Raw genomic sequence first — 22,445 nt, forward strand, 5'->3', positions numbered from 1 at the left:
CAGTGACTTAAAATTCATATAATTATATAGTATGGTGTGTTTCTTTGCTCCAATATAGGTTGAATGTTAACTCAAATGCTCAGGAAAAGGGTAAGTGACCCTTTGCTTCCACAACTAATGGTCACCTGCAGATGGGGAGCAACAGCTTTCTGATAACTGAGCAAAGCAGCTTCCTCACCTTTCTCTCTATATCCCTAAACAGAACTTGTACGTCTTTAAACTTGGTATGTCTTGTCTTTGTGTATAAAAGGTAATAACGCTTACTGATCTTTGTGAGATGTTTCTAAGGTAAGTGGAAGAAAAGTCACGCACAAGAGCAAAGCTTTAGGATTTAATAAAGCTTTTGTCGAATACAGCACAATCAGTTGTACAGCAATATTATTCAGGCAGCTCACCAGTCGTTTTCACAGCTCCCTGAAGCAAGGATGACTGGTACATTGGCAGTAGTGAGACATTTTAGCACCCCTGTTCTACTTGGATTCTTCCAGCACTTGCTGCCCACCAGGCATCCCCACACGGTGGGCGAGCGGCTGCTCCTGCTGCCAGCAGGAAGGGCAAGAGCGGCGTCCGATAGGACCTGAAGACATCTCCTTCTACGCTGCACCCGTTTAGAGGGTGTCCTGGAGCAAGTGTCTGTCTTATCCTGCCTCGATGGTGCTCTATTTCAGTGTTGCTGTGCCTTTCTCTGTCATCTCGTTTCAAGACAATTAACTCTCTGACTTTTCTCTTTAAAGCCAAAACATTTGTATTTCCAACATGACAACGTGAAACTTCAGTTAACTACCGTCTTATAATTTTCTTATTTGATTCCTTTCAATTTTCAAAGAACAAAACGAACCGGCTATTGCTAGAGGTTGTTGTTAAGACGAAAGTTACCTGAATTTTATTGTGAGAATTTGGGGGTGGGAGGAGATGGGGGGATGGGACAAGGAAAATGCATAAATAGTAGGAGAACAGATGGGGGAAATCTTACGCTTCATTGAGGCTGGTGCTCACTTCACTGCCTAAGGAATGTCCCTCCTGAGAATCGCAGCTGAAGTCTGCGTCAGGTTTTGCCCTCAAACTGTAAGAGAGTTTTAGGCATAAGCCTTGTTATCAGTTGAATTAAAAGTTGAAATAAAAAGTTATCAGTTGAAGTGCCATATTGTTTTTATAATTAAAGGAAATGAGAACTTTTGAGGTAATGCATGCACAGGTTCTCACATTAAAAAAATGGGTTCTCATATTGATTTTACAATTTTAAAAAAGCATTTTTGATGTATACTATACAGCTTTGTTCTTCCATGCTTTTGGAAATAACATCAAAGTTTGTGCAATTCTGAAAGGCGTAATATTACAAAAAATGCCAAACGAGTTTTCTTTTCTTTACAGAAAAATAATCTGACTAATTTCAGACATAATTTTGGTTGGGAAAAGCAGCTTAGAATTTTTCAAAACAGTTATACACTTATTCAGACCAAAATTCCAAATGTTAAAAATGTATCCATTTTTCACAACACCTTTCCTGTCAATGTCTTTCCCTGAGTTCCAGGCAAAATTGTGCAGTGGGACTGACACAGCTGAAACAAGAACACAGCAAATGCATTCAGAAAAGCCTGCACATTAAGGCTTAATTTATGTTCTCACAGTACAAATTTCAGATATCAAGAATATTGAAACTGACCAGCAGTGGAGCATTTAACAGTACAAAGTAAATAATGTGTTGGGACTTGATGATATTGTCTCATATTCTGTATATTTTAAGGCTGCAGTTTTCTCATATGTTAAAGTAATCAATCCCACTTGTACTATAAATGTCAAGTACTATATATGAGGGTTAATGTAAATTTTCCCTCTTGCAACAAGAAAACAATATACTGTAAACCTGGAGAAAAGCCACCATATAATACTAAAATGTTTTCAACAGTTAAACAGGAAAAAGCTGTCAACACCACCAAGAATAATGATCATTTAAGCTGCTACAAAAAGATTAGTAACAGTCCTTCCTTGACATATGCATGTGGCTAAAAGTTAATTTTACTGTACATATTGGTAGTCATCATCTTACAAAATCCCATGCATGTGAATAATTATAACCAGGCAAGAAAGAAGATTATTTAAGAAAATTATGCAGGTACATAAGCTTTTGCAGCACCATAATTTTTTCTTGAAAGTTGTATGGCAATCTTCTTAAAAAATAACAGAGCTCGAGCATTGAATTGTTCCCAATGTATCTCTTGACTCCTTGTTTCAAATTGCCTAAGTATTATGAACATTGAAACTAATGCTACAAATTTTTAAGCACATTTTACAGTGATTTCTCTTTAGTGATCCAATAAAAAAAAAAAAAGTCTATCTATTTCCAGTATGGTACCTAAAGAATAACTTCAGATTTACTCAAGAGTTCCTAAAAGCATTTCCAAAAATATATCCTTTATTTACATTCACAGTCAAGACAAAAAACAACAGGGATCCTCATTCCAGAGTATTTCGATGGCTAGACTGTTCACTGCGGTTGGAGAGAAACCAACAGGCATGACTGCCAGTGCACCTTGTCGCACCAGGTTAGACTTTGAATCAGATTTTCTCATTGTCGAATAATTGAGCTCTCTCTATTGGGCTAAAGTGGCCCTTGACAGGAGATAGTACGAACAAGCTGTCCAAGATCTAACAAGCTGCCGGTAAGTGCACTCCCCTGGGGTGCCTCAAGCTTGTGTCTAATCCAAGGCAGGAGTGTGAATCTAGTTTTATCGCTTTCTAAATGTGGGTCCCATCCTTTGAGTTGTGAGTTATCACGAAGTTCCCTCCACCTGCATCTGTCTGATCATCATGATCAGCAGTTTCAGCTTAGACTTGAGAAACCTCTATCAACAAAAATATTACTGAAAAGAGCTCATTCCTCAAAAAAAACCCAACCCAAAAAAAACCCAAAACATCATTTTAAATCAAATTTTGATTATTTGTTACTAAAATTTTTAATGAGTTAAAAAAAAATCTTGGAAAAAGAAAGTGCATCAAAGGCTACTTATCAGTAAATGCCAATGTTCTTATCAGGATGTCCCACAGCAAAACTCACCAGGTGGTGCGTGGCAGGATAATGTATGATTTTTTTGTTCTTACAACACTTCACGAAGTAGCTGCTATTGGCCACTGTCAGAGACACGGCTCTGGGATGGATTGGTCTGATCCAGCAGAGCCTTTACTTTATTCATTTTTCCTGTTATCTCTTAGGACAGGAATATCGCATTCTGTCTTTATAAATCAGTTATTTTTATCCTTGTGAAAAATTAGGAAACAACGTACACAACAAAAAGACAAGCGGTATTCTAATGTTGAATAATGACAGTATTGTACAGCCCAAGTGGTGTAACTAATTTATTTATAAATGAAGTGTAATAAACTCTAATAAGTTAATCACTCCAGGAAACTAGGATGGCAGGGCGTAAAATCCTGAGATCAGGAGTGGAGAGCAATATGTGAGTTTACTAGTTACATCCTTGCTTCACTGAGAAGGTCCTCTCCGGCAACTTTGGTTTGCTTGGAGACTATGGGCGGAATCAGAACTGTCGGCCACGGGCAGAAGGTGAAGTTCACACCTACAGAAAGCCACAACCGCTTTCCTAAACCACAAACAGTGATAAACAGAGCGTGAGGAAAAGCACACCACCACCTCTTACTTCGGAGCTGGGTGCGTTCTGTCAGGCGTCAATTCATGACGTTAGTTTTCATTCGTCTGGATGATTCTACTGCCTCGATGGAGGGTGAGAAAGGGAATTATTATTGGAATCCCTGATAGGGTTTCCTGTTCTTCCTTACACAGGGATAGATTATAATGAACTTTTCAGACTGGCGTCAAAATAGGAATCCACAATAAGATAGCTTTTTATAAACATTTATACCAGAGACTAAAGGGTGAAGGAAATGTCTGCTAGAAGAAAGAAAATGGCACTGAATATGTTTGGACATCCTAAATGCCAAATTCGGTAAATTTTGTGGAGTAGACTTCATTTCCCAGGTCTTGGCAGAGAAAACAGAACTTCTTTACACTGAAACTGTCAGTGTCCCAAAGGTTTTCAGTTGATTGATTATTTGAAAACAGAAAAATTCTTCAATACATTGAGGGTTGAAAGTTCAGACAGGTCTGAATTATTTTCATCTGGAGGGACTTGTCATCTTTTTGTCTCTTTTAGTATGGAATTAAAAAATCATTTAAGTGGAGAAAGTAGCCACTGAGAAGTTCAAGCTAGTGGACACTGAATAAATGCTTCTGCCATAATTTTTTCCGTGACAGCCCAGATCTGAGTGCTTGCCAGCCACTCGGTGTTAATTTGACATGCTCGTGTGGTTCCCCTGCTATCAGCGAGGGGTAAGCTCACTTAAACCCAGCTGAGAATGTCCACGTGGGTTGTGATCGCTGCACTGGATCAAGTAGACGTACTTAAAAAATAGAATCTCTGCAGCTGTTTCATTCAAGAACATTAAGCTAAGAATTTGTGTTTCAAAAATGACAGTACAAAGATTTAAAATGTGAAAGAGCGTTTAAAATGTCCCTCTTCCAACTTCTGTTTCTCTAAGAGCATTATCCTACACATACTCTGCCTTTAATGTCATAAAAGGAAAGGCTATCTTTGTCTTATTTGTATTTGTCTAACAGCCTTTTTAATAGAAAACAGAAAGTTACATCCATAAATGTATTTTGTGATATTACTTGGCATTATTTCAGTATTTTGTGCCTTTAATAAATGTTAATAAATAGTTTACAGTACATCTTAGTGAAGGCAAATGTATTTCAGGCATTCCACAAGCTATATAAAAGCCAGGTACTATTGCAAATGAGGTACCTTTGAGATTGCAGTCTTCGAAAAGAACATTTAATACATCAGCTTTGCATTTAAGTGTTGAGACAGATACTATTTTAATAGTCATATTCTTTGAGAATGAGGATTATAGTCTTTTCTATGTCTTGACATAAGGAGTTGGAAGGTTTTGCGAAGTAAAGCAGGTCAGATGTAACTACCGATTTGTCTTTTTTATTTGGAGCATTTGCCACGCAGATTTGTCTTCTGTTTTCCTCTCGCTATACCACTTGCACTTCCATCTCTACTACTGACAGCATGCTATCACATTGTAGCCAGGCTGCAACTGCTCTCACACCCAATTTGGGAACCTTTTATCTTCTGTTCCCACACCACAGTTTTGGGAAATTATAACTAAAATTCATATGTTGAATAAGATGAGCAACATGAAGGATTATATCAGCACTATGGTGTATTTTTTAATGTTTAAAAGACATGAGTTGTCTTGAAATCTTGCTGTCATGCAGAATTTATCAATGTTTTCAAGTTGCAAATCTCACTTGAGAGGAAAATACGAAGTTTTCAGAAAAGTCAGAGAAAATAAAAAGGAGTATCCCTTATGGCTCCCCACAGGTTTCTACTGTTTTCTGTTTCTCCTCAGTGTCCATTGTGTTTTGTGTATAAATCTTTGTACCGATGCTTTGGCAAGACCAAATTTTTTTCTCGATATGGTTAGTTTCTCACATTAGAATTGTGATGTTCTAATAACTTACTGCTAGTTCTGTGCAAACACTTTCCAGGGCTAACTGAAGTGCTGCTTGAGGAAGGGAATTGTTGGCATCACCTCAAGGTAGGAGAGCAATCATGAAAACTTGCAGGATAAAACACATCTGACCTGTGACCTCCAAGCCTAAAAAAAGAAAGAACTAAAAAAATGAACTTGTGAGGCCACACCAAGATAGATACAAACAAAATAAAGTTCCAAAGAGTTTAAAAAAAATACTGTTGTATATTGTCATCTGAGGGCCCAAGTCAATGCTCCTGGATCATCCAAACTGCTTATGTGCTGGCTCTCACTCCACCTGTCACAGAGGAATGAACCGAGGCCCAGCAATAGACCATCTTACATTCAAACCCTTCTACTTAACAATTTTGAGCCATGTGGTGTAAAGAACTAGCAGGCTAAACCATGCCAGAAATACCTGCTATAAAGTAATAGGCGCAAAATCCATTCACTGTGATTAAATTGGTCCATAAAGAAAAAAATCTTGCAGTAGTAAGGCTGCTTGCATTTGTTAGGGCATCATCACAACATACCATCTGTTCTTTTATATTCTTGTTTATAGCTCTGACTTTCAGAGAGATGGTAGTGATTACCTCACATCTTTATTATATAAAAAGAGCTGTTTGCTAGTTCAGTGTTCTGAAAAAAAAAGAAAAAAGTTTTTGTCAGTTACTCATCAATTTGCTCATCTGTTTGTCCTATGCAACATGATGATTTCAAGTCTGCTGACACTGTTACCCAAGGGAGTATGATTCATGCAATAATTTTCCTTCCTTCCTGCCTATTTCTTTTAAATTTGCTGGAACTTTAATATATCCCATACATACTTTTCACCTTAAACTATTCTACCCTTACTAGCACTACAGTCATTCATTTCACTTTTAAAATATTCTCTTATTTTAGGTAGGAGGCTTACTAGTATCAGAAAAATTAAGATGGCATAAAATTTTGGTTTCTTACTCTTAACATCCCATTCTCGCAGGATACCTATTTTCTTTTTCTCTTCTCTTGGAAAATGAACTCCTCCTTCAAGAATAAAGACGAATATTAACAATAACACCTTTGTGTTTATAGAGTCCATTTTCACCAAGGCTATGAAAGAATATTAGCGATGTGGGTAGTTTCCCCTTTTACAGCAGGGAGGTCATTTAGCTCCAGGATGCACACTCCACCAGCAACCTTCTGAATGAATCTCCTGACACTGAATCCTGTAGCGACTGGAGCACGCCTTGTTGTAAGGAAACCCATTAGGGACTTCTGGGTGGAACAACACAGGAATTCCCATTCCCACTGCCAGGGAAAAGCAGTCGAGGAAGAGATGACACTGGCTTTGGAGAGCTCAAATCAGGCGAGTCTGAAAATGCAAAGTATTGATCCTGGCAAAGACACTTCACCGTTGCCTGGTCTGTGAGCTAAAATGGTCATGGCTAATTTCTTCATGCTCTAGATGAACTGAGCTGAGGGATACACTTTGACTGAAAAAGCACAGTCTAACCAACAGAGTGAAGGAATAGGGAGTAATATCTTGTGGTCAGTCTCCCTCTTCAGCAGAGTGCTGGAGGTGGTGCATGAGGTTAAATGGCTTTTAACTCCCAGCACTGACCAAGCGTTTTTTGCTATTTCTGAAAAGAGACTTTTCATTCTCATGTTTTGATGGCCTTAGAAGTTTCCAGCTTACATGAGCAACATAATTTTGGTCCCTCTCACAGGAGCTCTTGTGGAGGACCTTTATGCACAGGAATGTGCCAGTTTCTTCCCAGAGAAAGCTGGCAGGCTGTAAGGGATGTTTCTTTTTACTTTATCATCCATTCCTCTTTTGCCTCAGATAATTGTCTTCTCCTTTCCTCGTCCCAGATGCAGAAGTGTCCAGCCCCTCTCCCATTTCCACCACTTGCTGCAAAACTTCCACTTCATCATGTGATTTTTTTCATGTGGTTTTTCCTGTGTTTATTATTTGCTTTGATTTTCTTCTTACCTTTTCCTTCAAAATATTAGCTTTTAAAAATAATTAATTTAAACAAACAAAAGCCCATCTGACTTCAATGCCTCGTTTCACCCAAATTTGTTTCTACGCACACCCAACTTCCAGTTCCATTCCAGCCCCCTTCCCATTTGCTGCGTTCAGGGGATCCTGATGGAACCGTCTGTGAAGTCGCAACTCTCCTTCAGGGTCTCTTACGTCTCAGCTAGTGGGTAGCCCTCACTTTGGCCTTTAAAATAGCATCTTCTTCTAGACATAGACGGTCAATATCTGGATGCGAGTTCACTGTTACCACATCCCTGCTCTTCTCTTTCATATCAAACACTTCGTATTTGCGATTCTAGCCCTTAGCTAGAGTTATTGACACTCTTAGCTGTCTTCATGCCTCTAGATGGGAGCTGAGTCACACCTGAATCCCCTGGAAGGAAGGAAGAAAAGTGGGGGACTCTTACACCTTGTCCCCTGTAAGGGATTTGTGGTTTGGAGACAGCACCCTGCCCCAACCTCTTAAAGCCTATCAGCTTGTTAAAGAGAAAAAGCTGCACTGCAATGCTGTAATTTACACACAGACACCCTGGATGGACAGTGAAGCTTTCAGAAAATCATGAGAAATTACTAAGTCATGATTTAATCATTTTGCCTCTGGACCAGTCCTCAGGCTTTTGAAATTTGGGAACTGAGAATCCTGTCACATTTACGATACTAATTCTGGTAAATCTATACAGAACAGCTTCGTAGACATTCTACTTCATCTCACAATCCTAAATCTACGTCATCAGACCTTTTAACCAGCTTGGAAGGTTCTGCACACAGTTAAAACCATGTAAACACAGTTAATATAAGGCCTAAATTAAATTACAGTAGATGTCAGAATATGTTAAGATGTCAAATTAGCCTGTTTCCCAGTACTACATAGCAATGGAGCCCTCTAAAGGTTACAAAGCAAACTGATTGCTTTCTAGCTAAGATAGAATACTATTATGTACTTAATTGAAACAATTATGTATATTCTGCACTATATCTTTTTTTGATGAGTTAATACAGCTATAGTGTATCACACTTAACTGGGTTAAATTTAAATGAGATGACCACTCTAGTTATCTTCTACGATAACTATCCAAGTTAATGTCATCAATGATAATGGCTCTTGCTAATTAGAATTGAATTAATATGTGTCTACCTAATGGGCATACATACAACAAAACCAGAAGGCTTTGGTGTTGTTTAACTGAGTATAATATTCTGACTGGTAGTACTTTAACCCATAATGTGCTAGGTAAAATAAAAAAAAAAAAAAGAAATGCAATGAATATTAACTTCAGTGCAATTAGCATTTTAGCATTTTCAGTCAACACTTTGCATGAAGTCTCAGCTAGACTTTTAAAAGAGGGTAGTTTTTATTTGAGAGGACAAGTTCTCCATCTTTCAATTGAAAGGGTGGTATTTTTGAGCTATTGCAGTCTGGAATTTGTCAATATTGATATATATTAACATACACAAGAATTAATTAAGTAGTCAGTTGAAAAAAATGTGATAATAATATCTATTTATTGTTTAATTTTCGCTTACTTGGGATTTATTTTATTTTTTGTTCATGATACAACCATGACAAGTTGACTTTAAGTGTATTAATTTTACTCTTCACTTTACTACCAGTTCATACTACAAAAAATCTGAAAGCCTTCAGTGTATTTCACTCCAAGTGTCAAAACTCTGATTTCAGAGTCTTTTGGGATGATTTCTCTTAACATATAAGTCTTGAAAGTCATAATTCCATTAGTTTCTTCAGAGGTTGGAGAACAGCTTGCTTTCTCTTTTCTGACATAGATGTATAAATCAGTCCCTCCAGTATATTTCATTAAAATATAAAACTTGTCAAACTTTTTATACTTTGTACAAGTTAATGTTTTAGGGAACCATAGCTTCCCTATAAGCTATGTGTTCTGTATATTTTCAAATTCTTTTTTTAAGCATCAAACAGTTAGTGACAAATCAGTTTCTGAAGAAGCTCTATTTAATGATTTTTTAGAATATTTTTACTTCTATTTCAAAAAGAATTATGTGGGTATCATACGCCATTACAATTGTCATTGTTTGCTCACATATAAATAGTCAGCTAGTTTTGCATGTTAAATTTGTTCTTCCTACAACGTGGGCGAAGCAGAAAACTTGTATAACACACACTATTTACTAACTAATTTGAATCTTTGATGGTAAAAATCAATAAACCAATTTGCTAGAAAGAAATTGGTCTCATGAGCTTTTTTTATAAATTAGCTCTTAATCAGAGGGATGTTCTGTCCTGGTTTTTGATAATTACTGTAGAATGATTAGTCTAATTTAGGATTTGGGCCATTGAAACAAGAAAATAGATAAAATTTGACCCTTATTTGTGTTTACTCTGTGATTTCTACGAAAAAACAGTCTGTGATTACTTACAAAAGGTCTCACTATCAATTAACCTACAGAACCAACGCCTTTAAGTAAAGCCATTCAATCTATTTCTAATCCCATTTTACAACACTGCTGTGGATTGAATGTATTTAAACAACCAAAAAGCTCGCAGATCCCTGGTTTCTGCTAGAAAATACTTAGCCGTGAAGGGCTTATGATTTGTTTGGTACATCAGCTTCCCGATTTTTGTGATGCTTTTGCTTGAGTACAAACCTTACAAATCACATTCTCTCCAGGGTGGCTACAGGAAGCTGATTACTCTCACTAATCCCGAAATCAAGGTGAAGAGTATAGTATCAGACACATGACTCTTACAGTTAGGAACCTAAAATGATTCACGTCTTGTAGATCCTACTATGTATGACTTCAAGATATATTACTAACGAACGGGTAGATCATTACTGAGGACTGCAAAGGAATAACACGCCTCTACCTTTGTTCATGTATTCATCCCAATTCCACAGCACGATTACTTAAAAGACTTGAAGAATTTCTAAAAGCTTGTTTCTACCATATTAAAACCCTTCCAAGCTTAGTGTTCCTTTAGATCAAGTTGTATCAGTCCTAATTACCTGAATATACATCCTGCCCCGCTAGTTGAAAGTACCTAGGTGTATTTATTACCGAATCCTTCGACTGAGAGATACGCGTGATCTCAGTGGAGGGTCCTAGCCTGGATACCTCTTTGTCCAGCTGAACTTCATTCTCCTCCCCTTGTATCACTGTGCAAACCCTTTTTCTCAGGTTTTTGCTGGATCAGAAGCGAGGAAAGGTATGCAAGATTGTATTTCTTTGATTCAGGGCAGAATTAACAAGCGTGTTATAAATGACACTTGGAACTTGTCCATTTTAAGAAATGTGCCTTGTTTCAATCAGTTCTGCTGAATGCCTTGCTAACTATTGTAACACTTTCAGATTAAAGAGGCAACGCATTTGACCCCGACGTTGGTTTCAGCTGGTTCTAGCTGTGGACAGTGCCAAAGTAAACAGGACCACGATTTCAGTGGGACCACTTAAAGTCAGTGCTTGTAGCAGCGTAACATATTACCAATTACAGCTCTTTTCCTGGCTTCATTACGCCCATGGAACTATACCAGAAAGGTTCCTACAGTTCATTCTTCTATGAAACAATAAACACAAATACAGGAAATGTAGAGGCCTTCCTTTTGAGCCCTCTGAGATATTTCCGATTCAGTACAACACTGTTCTACTTTTGCAGCGAAACAGTGGTGTAGGTATGGCCACAATTTGGAGGAACTGGTCGGAAGAAGATAGATTACAAAACAGGGGTCCATAAAGCACATCAGTTTTGAGTAATGAGGCTGGAATTTCACTAGCATGCTGGGTTATAATTGCCTAATCTTTCCAGAGTCGTTATGTGTATGTGCATGCATGTAAATTACAGGAAGGAGATTGAAGTCAATTCAAACTGGAAGTGTGTATTCTCAAAGAGGTGGTGATTGGAAAGACTTTGTGGTTGGAAACAGTTCAGATGAATTCCACGGATAAATAAAGAAAACAGGCTCAAAATCTGGTACACAAAGGGGAACATCAAGCAGAGAACTCTGCATCTAAAACTTCTCAAACGAAGTCATAGAGCCTCTGAACATTGCGAAGTATCGTTTGCCAGATGTCAGACATTGTGGAGAATGAAGTGACTTCTGATACTCTGAGAACTTCAGTCATGACTGTAAGCGACTGCCAGCTACGTAACATATGAAGGCCACACTTGGTAATGATGCTTTATGCAAGGGTAAATTACAAAGAAATAAGAGACACGCATAAGCTTTGTCAGTTCATGAACCAGGCTGCTTTAGTAAGCTTTCCTGCATATTGTTCACACAATAATGTAGTTGTTTTATTTTTCGCTGCTGCACCTCCTTTTCATGGGTTGACGACAGGACCCTCCATATGAAATGTAGGTATAAGTGAAAGCAGTATTTATTTCCTCGTTACATCAGGAACCTTTAAAACACAAAATACCACCCCCCCCAGCCAAGGCCTGACTCTGGAAGCATACATGCACATCATCATCAGTGCTACAAGAAGTACTTTTTAATGTAAAAAGCAAGAGTGTCAATAAACATGTGAAAGTGACTGGAGATTAATCTTGGAGCTCAGATAACAATTTATGCTTTCAGAGGCTACAGTGCAAGACTTCCCAGCCACTCCAAAATGCTGCAGAAAGTATTTATGAAGCGATGGTGAAAAGCTCTACAGAACCATCTCAAAAGGAAAGCTCTAAGTCAGCTTTTGCATGTGAGATAGTGACATCCAGTGGCGAGGTTGGTTAACTGTAATGATCTCTTCCCCTGATGCACGGAAAAACACCAATACCTGTATTTTGTTAAAACTCATAAAAATTTTTAAAACATCTTTAAAAATATTAGAAACATTGAAATAGACATATAAACACATTATGTGAGTTTGCTAAACAGAGAAACATACTTTGATACATTAATTATAAAAATGGTGCGTTCATCTACAGTGAAAAATTACATTTTGCTTCTAATTTTTACTTACAATAAAAGTAAGGAAAAATGTTTAGCTGTATTTAAAAAAATAGAACATTCCCTGAATTACAGCTGCGTTCTTTTCTATCTTACTCACACAAATAATCACTACTCTTTTTTCCTGACATTCCCAGTTCCTATAAAAAACCAAGAGTTCAAGATCTGAGCTTACGATTCTCAAAAATCTACAAAGCAATTCTCCAGACTCTTCCTCCTTAGGATTCACAGCCACAGCAGATCACCATCTAACAGTTTTTTCTAGAGTAGATCCCTTCTTTTAAGACCCAGTTGATGAAAAGCAGTAAGACTGTCCTTCAAAGTTCTTTATTTGGACTACACAAAAGGATGCAGGAGACCTCAATTTACTGTCCTTCTGTGCCTTTGGGAAATAGGTACTTTTTATGGGAGATGGGGATATCCAGATCTCCTACCTACTAAGCTAGCAAATGCTCCTGAGGAATAGATAAATTCTTTTATTGGATCTGTTCCATATTGTCTGGAATCATCACATTCGCTGGACCAAAGAGAGGTGAAAATACACTCCAAGCTAAGGATATAGCATTCCAGTGGATGTGGAAAAAGAATTCTAGGTTCTCATTCTTGGAAACTCATCTCACTTCAGTTCTTAGTTTTCCAAAGGGAACGAGGCCAACTTCAAACTCCAGGAAGTTTGCCAACTAAATTCCGCTAATCTATCTTTTCACAGATTTATATGCAACAGAACTACTTTCTACCATCGTAAAGTTGCCAGATTAATATTACTTTGTCTCTTCTGATGTTTTTCCACGCTGGCTGACACCATGTGCTGCTGTGGAAAGACATGTTAAGGAAGGCTGAAGGTTTGAGTCACTGCCTGCAAGATACACAGAACCAGTAACAAATCACCTCCGTCTCGTCTCGCTCTCCGAAGGATCCAACTGAGCAGCTCCCAGCTTTCCTGTGTGCGTGTTCCAAACTGAAATAAATAGGCTCGTTCGCAAGCAACCTAAATTCAGGTCTCCCAATTAAAAGCAAAGGTATTCCACCAGACTTAAATATTTGGCTTTCATTCACTTATACGTACAAAAATCTAAGTAGGCAAAACAGTCTCTAAATTCACGATGCAATTATTTTCGTTTGTCAGCAAGTAGGCCCTTATATTATGTTACTGCACTATCACTTCATAAATCCAGACACATAATGAAGAAAAGCCATGCTTTACTTAATTCTGAGGGTTTCTCCTATGGGTAAAGACACCTACTATTTTTTTTTTAATTTTTTTAAACTTAGCTCTTAAATGTTTCTTCAGCAGGGTTAGCTAGAGGACAACTCAGATAAGAGTTTGAGCCTTTCTGAAATGCAGAAAATGGGAATATATTTCTGACAAACATATATATGGAAACCACATTTCTGTGTTTGTAAAAATTTATCTTTTGTAATTATCTACTTATTATAGTTTCAGTAGTCAGGGAGGGTTTAAAAACACCAACCTTACAATTTCAAAGTGTAAATTATGAGATTTTCACCCTTAAAGAAAAATTGATATAATTTTAGAATTTGGAGCTGTTTATACTTTCACTCAGCAATACTTTTAGAATAAAAAAACCCCATCACATTGATACTTTCTAAAAGAAATATTATCCACTTCCTAGCTATCACATTATGTTAGTAGTATCAGAAATCAACAGATAATATACAGCTCAAATGGATTTTTACTTGCTAATTAAAAATAAAGTGTCTGCTACTCACAGTCTAGGGGTCTTTGTTCTTCAACTTCGTTAAAGGGCTGTAATACTGCTCCCCATCAAACTGTTGAAAGCAGAGCTGAACTTTTCCAAACCAGCCCAGGAGGATGACACCTATCTATATAAAATCCCTTGGTCCTGACTATCTATATAAAATCAAAGAGACCAGTCCCTTTGTCCTGAAGACAGGTGCTAGAGCCTATCTTGCAGGCAACTACATACACCCTGTTCACTCCTTCAAAACAGGGACTGTTCCCAAAATGCACACGCTTTCTACCAGACCACGAGATGCTTTCATGGAGAAGTGACGGTTAACGCTACCCAATACTCCATCAAGAGCAGCAACAGAATGGACAATTACGGGACAAGACAGCAAGCTCACATCTATTTAGTTTGCTGATATAAAGCAGCATAGCTATTTGTAACTCTTGATAGAGCAATGAGTGAGAACCATGCTACGTTAATCCATGGGAAAGGTAAAGAAATGGATCCTAGACTAACACTGCACTTCCCAATGCTGTGAAGCCCTCCAGAAACAGTCTCGCTTCTCCCTAACTAGGAGACTTGCAAACTCTGTATGCATAATCATCTGCTTATCTCCCTCAGGTCCATATTCCCATTATTGTGATGACTATTCAAGTATTTAAAATTAATTTCACAAATGCATACAAGCTTAAAAAGTTATTAGTGTTCTGCTTTTTTGTACCCAACTGTTCTTCACATTAGTCTAAATTCAATTTTGTAGATCATCCTTTCTATGCCTTAAATGGCATCTATTTTGGACAGAGGTTTATGTCTCCACACAAAGGTTTAACTGCTTCCAGATACAACTTCTACTAAACACGTGTGGACAGTCTTCCATTGTGTTCATTACCACCCCCCAAATTTCCTTAATCCAAGTAAAACAGGTTACTCTGAGCAAAACTGAAGTCTTCTTCATTTTTACCAATTTTTCATTTTCAGTTATTTATTAAAAAAAAAAGTGTATTAAGAAAAAAGGAACAAAATTGCATAGAATACTACAGTTTCTCCCCTTCCTTTCTTTTCTACAAATAAGCAAAAGCTATGAAAGTTTTATCCAGTTTTAAGAAAAGACATTTATCTATCGGCATTAGTATCATGAAATGTAAACTGAAAAAAATGCAGAGATCATTTTGAATTACTTACACAAATTAAGTACAAGAATTTAGCAAACTGGGAATTTTTATGAGAGGAAACATAAAGAAAAAATCTGATTAAAAATTAATACAAATTAACTCAATTTAAGATACAGGGGATGATTTTATTTATAAAATGCTACTGGCACACAATACACATAGGAAGTATGAAACTTGATTTACAAAGAAGTGAAATGCTTCATAGAAGCATGGATTCCTGAGGTATTCTGAATACAATCCCTCATTTTCTGGACTTCAACAGTGCTCCAGTTGGCTTATGCAGCAGAAGAGGATACTTCATAGACACACGGTTAAGACATAGTTAAAAGATACATAAGCAAATGGAAACAGACTGGAAGACTGTGTCTCACCAAAACTAACAGCCTTGGTCATGGTGGAAAACTATCTTACACTGAAAGGCACAAAGACCCATTAAGACTGGGTTTCTCAAATTCACAGCCAATTCAAGTGTATCGTAGATAACCTGCTTTCACCTCATTGTCCAGGCTACAGGTTGCAAAGTCCTCTTGACATCAGACACAAAAACATTCCTCTTTCTGGATAAGCATATAGAAGGACTGATTACCCAGACAAGCATTATTACAATTAAATAAAATAGCGTTAGGCGCTTTCACTTCTTTTTCTCTTTTTCTGCTTTCATTCTTTGCTGTAGTGTCTTCAGTTCAGTCATTACATTCAAAGTTTTGTAAACCCACGTGACCTGAAAAGTAAATTAAGTTTAACTAATCCACATTCATTTACTTATCAATTTAATTAAAGCATCCATATAAATGAGCACATACATACCACGATTATAATAGTATTCACCAGCAGTGGTGCTGAAAATACTAACGAAATAAACATTCCTCTTGAATCAAAGTATTGGTATTTAGAAAACAGCCTGAAAGAAATAAAATAAAGAAAAACAAGAGGAAGCTTTATTCACTGTAGTTCAAATAACATTAGACTTTCACAGTAACTATTCAACATGGACATTGTACTTCTTGGGATCCCCAAGCATAGGCCAGCATTCTACTGTACTAAGTCAGAACAAAGAGATAGTTAATATCTCATCAGTTAAGAATATTTATTACAATACCAGTCTTTCTTTTCTTTAAGGTTTTACTGCTCAAAGCCCAAATAAAACAACCATACATTAACTAACTTAATGTGATTACATTAGTACATATATTTGTGCATCAGAAGTCATCCTTATCTTCAAGTGTCTAAAATTACTTTCTCAGATATTTTGGTTACTCATATTAGAAAAGACAACAGAAATAATAAATGTAGCGAAGCTGCAATTTAGGCTGTGTATGCCTGAAGTGGGACCTAAAGACTTACAATTAGATGCCTGCATAGAGTAGTGTTAAACACATAATTTCCAGTTACATCAGGGAAAAGTTAGTTCAGTGCTTATGAAAATAAGCCATCAGTTTAATTCTGGTACACAGACTTAGTAAAACATGCAAATTTAAATGTTTTTTATGTATATAAATAAACACACAAAACAGCAGTGATATTTTTGAGAAGTGGTGCTTAACTTCAGCTTATTAAACACAAACAGATACCAGAGAAAACCTAACACCAAAAAAAAAACCCCACCACCAATGCCCACATCCTCTTCCCCTTAATCATCCCACTCTGCTTTTCTCTTAGTTCTCTGGCTAGTTAATTTACAGCCATCTATATAAACAGAGATTTTAAGCAGCACAATAAGCACATGCTAGCTATTAAAAATTACCTTTTCTTTTAAGCTGTCATAACTATATTGTACTGCACAGTTTTGTTCAAAAGTTTTACATCAATCAACGCAACAGATCCTCTGCCATCACATTCTACTGATGACACGAATGACTCAATGTTTTCTGGGAATTATATAACCCCCCCCCATTTTTATAACATTTAAATGCAAAAAAGAAAGTGAAAACATTTACCTCCAGTTCATCGCTGCTAATTCATTTATATATTCAGCACAGTACACTAAGCCCACTGTACAACAAAAGAAAAATATTAGATTCAATATTTCTTTAAAAATAAACTGCCATCAGGTCTGCCACATATACTAAAGATGTATATATATACCAGACATTAGAATTCCTTGAACCTCAGAAGATCAAACTACACATTTATTTTTTAATTGCACAAATCCCATTCCGAATTAAATGTCCCATATAGTTACTAAGTATTAAGTGATCACAAAACATACCCACTATATTACAAATAAACTCCTGCTCATCTGAGCTTATAGGAAAACTAAGCATGCAAATGAACAAAAAATAAAATAAAATAAAAATCAGTAGTTTTTCCAAGAATCTTCTTGGTGACTGCTTCTAAGTTATGTCTGTAAAAAATGCCAGCACTCCCCAAAACTGGCATGGAATTAAGTTATTATTTTAGAAGTTACTATGTCACATTGCTATATCTAACATTACTATCTGAAGCTAGGGTACTAATTATATATAAGCATTTTCCTAAAATACAAACTTTGTTTGAATAGGTGAATAGCAGAGTAGTCTGCAGCTGTCAGGTGGAAACTGGCATATTCTTAATCAACAATTACGTGAAATAATAAGCCACCAAGACAGTAAGAAAATGCAGTGCAATCACGTTTAACAAAAAAGCAATACAATTACAAAATTTTAAGTTTGTCCCTGATTAATTTTTCACAAGAAACAAAGCAAAAAAACAGATTCAGTGACTAAAGATGACCTGCACAAGGCCATTAAATAACTAGTTTGGTGATATGAAGGAGTGCCTTGACAATTCAATATGCTATACTGTTTTGCCAAGATCTGGATTATCTCTGCTTGGCACTGCACAGCATAAACATACCTATAGCTGCTCCACTGACAAAGTAAACCAATGCGATAATTTCATTATTTCCACAGTTATTTCTGACCATCTACAATACAAAGTTATTTATACTGCAAACATATAAAAAATAGTTCCGTTTTTTAAGTACAAACAAGGCTTGGACTCAATATGGATATTCTTATGCACTCTTCTGTTAACAGCAAGTTTACATCATATCTGGGTTAAGAAGACAGCAATGATCAATTCCACTGCATTTCCCAATGCAGTTAGACCTTGCCATTCAAACTAGTGTTAGAAACACCAGAAATAGTTTAGACAGTCTAAAGTGAACAGCCTGTCATTGGAAATTCTGAATGTCTAACGTTGAATTCAAGAGAGAAAAGCTGGTATAATGATAAGGAACTTTCAGGCCTAATGTGCCATAAACAGGGTATTGCTATTTTGCCCTCTGTAGATCGTTTAAAACTCTGCAGTTACAAGTGAATGTATAGAAATTACTAAGGTATCTAGATTCCTTTTTGGGGTACTTAACCATATTGAAATCTTAGCTTTAGCTGACTTAAGTATTTGCAGTTTTGAGGAAGCTATGATTCCTCTCCCAACTTGACTAGTTCGCTAAACAATATTTTAAGAAGTCAGCATAGTCTTTAAGTGGCTTTTTGCCTGCAAATCTATTTCAATTGCTCATTTTTCCTGCAGTTGTGGCAAAACTGAGGTACTGTGTAAAAAAACCCAACTCAACAGAAAATCCACCCATGGCTAGAACCAAGGCACTGCTCATAAATACATGGCTCTACCTTAAGTCCGTGTCATCTTAGTTAAACTAAATATCCTCTGCAAAGCTGGGAGATCTTCAGCCTGTCAGCCACAAAGGCACAGTTTGGGCAGGCAAGGCCACTGAGGATTCTCAGGGTGAAGTCAGGTTTATCAGGCTGATAAACCCCGAGATAACACAAGCTGGTACCGCAATGCACTGAACCAGTCTTGCTGTTCCTCACACCTTCATCACAGCTGTCAGCCGGGCATATGGTGAACCTGCTCCAGAAATGAATCCAGCTGAAAGGTGACCATCTTCACTGAACTGCAGCATTAGAACAAGGCAGAACAAAAAGCACCTGCTGGCTCTCAGCAGATTTCTTTTCTGCTTCTCCAGCACAGCAACAATTTATCACACGCTGCATTTACCATGCAGAAACCTTACTTATCCAAGATCCTCACTAAGGCCAGGGTTTTAAGTCACTACTTCATACAGCCTTGGAGACTAAAAAAATACATATTTATAGATCATAGCTTCTATAACAGCTTCTATAACATGCTTATAAAAGTTTATCATGTATAGACACGGGTATCACTACAAGCGAAATACTAATTTGCATGCACTTTATCTGCTGCAAAGTGTAAAACCACACGCTGTGCAAGTACATGAGGAAAACGGTTATCGTTAAGAGATGGAAAGAAGCTATTTTGGCAGCATTTGCCGCTTAAGCAATGCACATGCCCTTTATCACCCGAACGCCAGTTCAGGGAAGCATGAACACAGTTACTCACCCATGCAGAGGAAGTGCCCTATTTGCACCCGGTAGTGCTGGAAAGAGATGCACGTTAGGAGGAAGCAGAGGACGTGGAAACCCGCCAGCCCCAGCAGCCACGGCTCGGACCAGTCCGTCTTCTACACACATAACGAAAGGAGATTAAGCGTGTGGAGAGTCACCGAGCAGCTTTCCTCCTCCCGCCAAAGGATCTTTTCAGTCAGGGACGGCGCTCAGCGGCCCGTCCTGTGAGAAGCTGGGGAAGGAGCCGGCACCCCGGAGCCGGCCTCCCCCGCACACACCGTGGGGCAGTGCCTCCTTCTCCTCCCCCTATCTCCCCCGGCGAGCAGCCATCCCAGCCCCCAGCTCCCCGGCTTACCGCCAGGATGGCAGAGAGCCCCGGCGGACTACTTAGCGGCTGCTCCATGGCGGCCACCGAAGTCTCGCGAGAAGACGCGCAACGGCCGCGGTGGCGGCCGTTGGGCGTCTTCTCGCGAGACTTCGGCGGCCGCCCATTGCCTGGCCCGCCGTGGTGGCCTGAGGGGGTTTGAGCAGCGGGGGGGGGGGGGGCTTCCTCTGTCCCTGAAGGGCAGTGGAGGGGACAGAGGCTGTTTATTTCGCACGAGTGGCACTTGCTCATCCCCTCAGAGGGGGAAAGGATGGTGGCTGGCCCCGTATTCTGGAGGACGAGCAAAGCTGGCCCTCCTCACCCCAATGGCCGCCTCTCCTGAGGGCGGCTGCAGGTCGGAACCGCCTCTCCCGCTTCTGTGACTGAAATTGCGTTCCCCAAAACTAAGCCAGCTGTTGCCTGAAAATTTGGATCCGTTACCCGGTGTGCAATAGCCAACCTCACGCGCCAGGGTGAGATGTTGATTAATTTATTTCGGAGTTGCGCAAGGCTTGGTGCTTTGGTGGTTTCCCACAAATCAAGCACACCCATCAGGACTCTCCGAGTGATTTTCTTACACATCTTACAACATCATTATCATATTAGTAACTCCTACCTATATTTGATTCGTTAGTAATTTACATACGGCTACACAATCGAGTTATAGCTACCATGCATGCTCAGGGGAAGGGTCTTCAACTGGGTGAGGGTCGTCTTGACCTATGCGAATGATTTTAATATTATAATGAAGGTAGTCCAGCTTAGGACACTTAAGAATTTTAACTTTCCTGCCAAGTTGTCTGAACTTCTCAAAACATGTAGGTTAGTACCATCTTCAAGGTCCATATGCTTGTACGTTCCAGGATGTGCCTCCTCAAGAATGGTAACAATACTTGCTTTCTTTGATTAGGTGTTCTTTCATTAATTCATCCTTGACAGATTCAAGGATAGAATCCTCATTATCTGTGAGTATATACATATGGCCTTTCAACACTAGTCACTGATAACCGTTTCAAGGATATACTTTGGTAACACTGCCTTTTCAGAAAAGGAGCAAGAAACTCTAGTTATGTTTTTAGTATTTGGTCCTGATGTTAGGAAGCTGGTGGGAGAGTATTTTTTTGTCATGATCTGCTCAATGAGGTCAGGCTGGTGTCAAGGCATTCGGGGCATGGTGGCTTGGTGGCCCAGTTTTGGTGTTGGCTTTTTGGTCTTCTCTCCGCAACACTCAGTGTCCGGCTTCAGCTGCCTTAGGAATGGAAGTGCAGGGAAAAGGGAGTTTTAAGCCCATCTGGAAATTTCTGACAAAAAACCCCACAGTTGACCACACCATGCAGGAGCTTAAGTCAAGTGAAAAATATTATTTTTTTGCCAAATGAAAAAAAATATTAATTACTTTACAATGGAAAGTGAATAAGACATTTAAAAGGTTAAACTTCTCATTTGTAACTCCTTTCGCTGAATACATGTAAGTCTGGAAGAACTGACCACTCATAAAGCCCTATCACGCTTCAACAGAGATTTCAAGCTCATATTGATTAACTAAGTCAGGAGACTTAATGAATCTTAATAGGACTAGCTTTGTCAAGCAAACCATGCTGTCATACTATAGCTCCACACTCTGCTTTCATTAAATTATTTTTTCTGAGCATTTGTCTCTCTTCAGCATTTTTGGAAGTGCATGTATAGGTAAATATTACAAATACTTTTTTTCATTTAGTCAACCATATAGTCAAATACAGGCCATCACTGGGAACTACTCTCTTTTTACTGTCACACTTTTGCAATGTAATGTGAGATACCTGAAACTGAGGATGTGTTTCTCTGTTTTGCTTCAGGTTTTTGCTAATCTTTTTCTCAACAACAATAATATCTGGACGCCAATCGGTGATTTTACTTAAAGCATTGTAAAATTAAGTAGGGCGATGCAATGGTGGTCATTTCTACTACCATTCTGCTGTTAATTTTAAGACTGGGGGAAAAAAGATGTTTTAATTCCACACTGTAGATTGGGAAATAAGACTGGGAGAAACCGACTTGTCATTTGGAAAGTCTTACAGCTAATGTAATAAATCAAATGGTTTTGGATTTTTGTAAATGAGGAATCAGTTTCTTGTAATTGCTCAGTAATTGACTACAGTAACCATCTGGAATAGCTGAAGGGCTTCAGTGAATGAAGGATATAATAGTTGCTTTATGAGCAGAATATGCTGGTCAGTGGTGAATCTGTGATGCAGGCAAGCTGGGTGGATAGGAAATTAGTGGCTTATTATGGCTACAACATACTGTATTAAAAAAATCATGTAGCTTTTACCATCAGCTG

At 38.2% G+C, this 22,445-nt stretch overlaps 1 protein-coding gene across 1 annotated transcript; it reads right to left on the reverse strand.

Moving 5' to 3' along the window:
* Nucleotides 1–15,492: 15,492 nt before the first annotated feature.
* Nucleotides 15,493–20,196, reverse strand: TMEM18 (transmembrane protein 18). The gene is made up of 5 exons (XM_054196570.1): nucleotides 20,114–20,196; nucleotides 19,754–19,874; nucleotides 17,326–17,380; nucleotides 16,196–16,289; nucleotides 15,493–16,109 (listed from the first exon to the last, which is right to left on the reverse strand). The coding sequence occupies exons 1-5, from the start codon at nucleotides 20,159–20,161 to the stop codon at nucleotides 16,020–16,022; spliced, it is 408 nt and encodes a 135-aa protein (XP_054052545.1). The 5' UTR covers nucleotides 20,162–20,196; the 3' UTR covers nucleotides 15,493–16,019.
* Nucleotides 20,197–22,445: the final 2,249 nt, after the last annotated feature.

This window comes from Rissa tridactyla, chromosome 3, assembly GCF_028500815.1.
Source record: "Rissa tridactyla isolate bRisTri1 chromosome 3, bRisTri1.patW.cur.20221130, whole genome shotgun sequence".
NCBI lineage: Eukaryota > Metazoa > Chordata > Aves > Charadriiformes > Laridae > Rissa > Rissa tridactyla.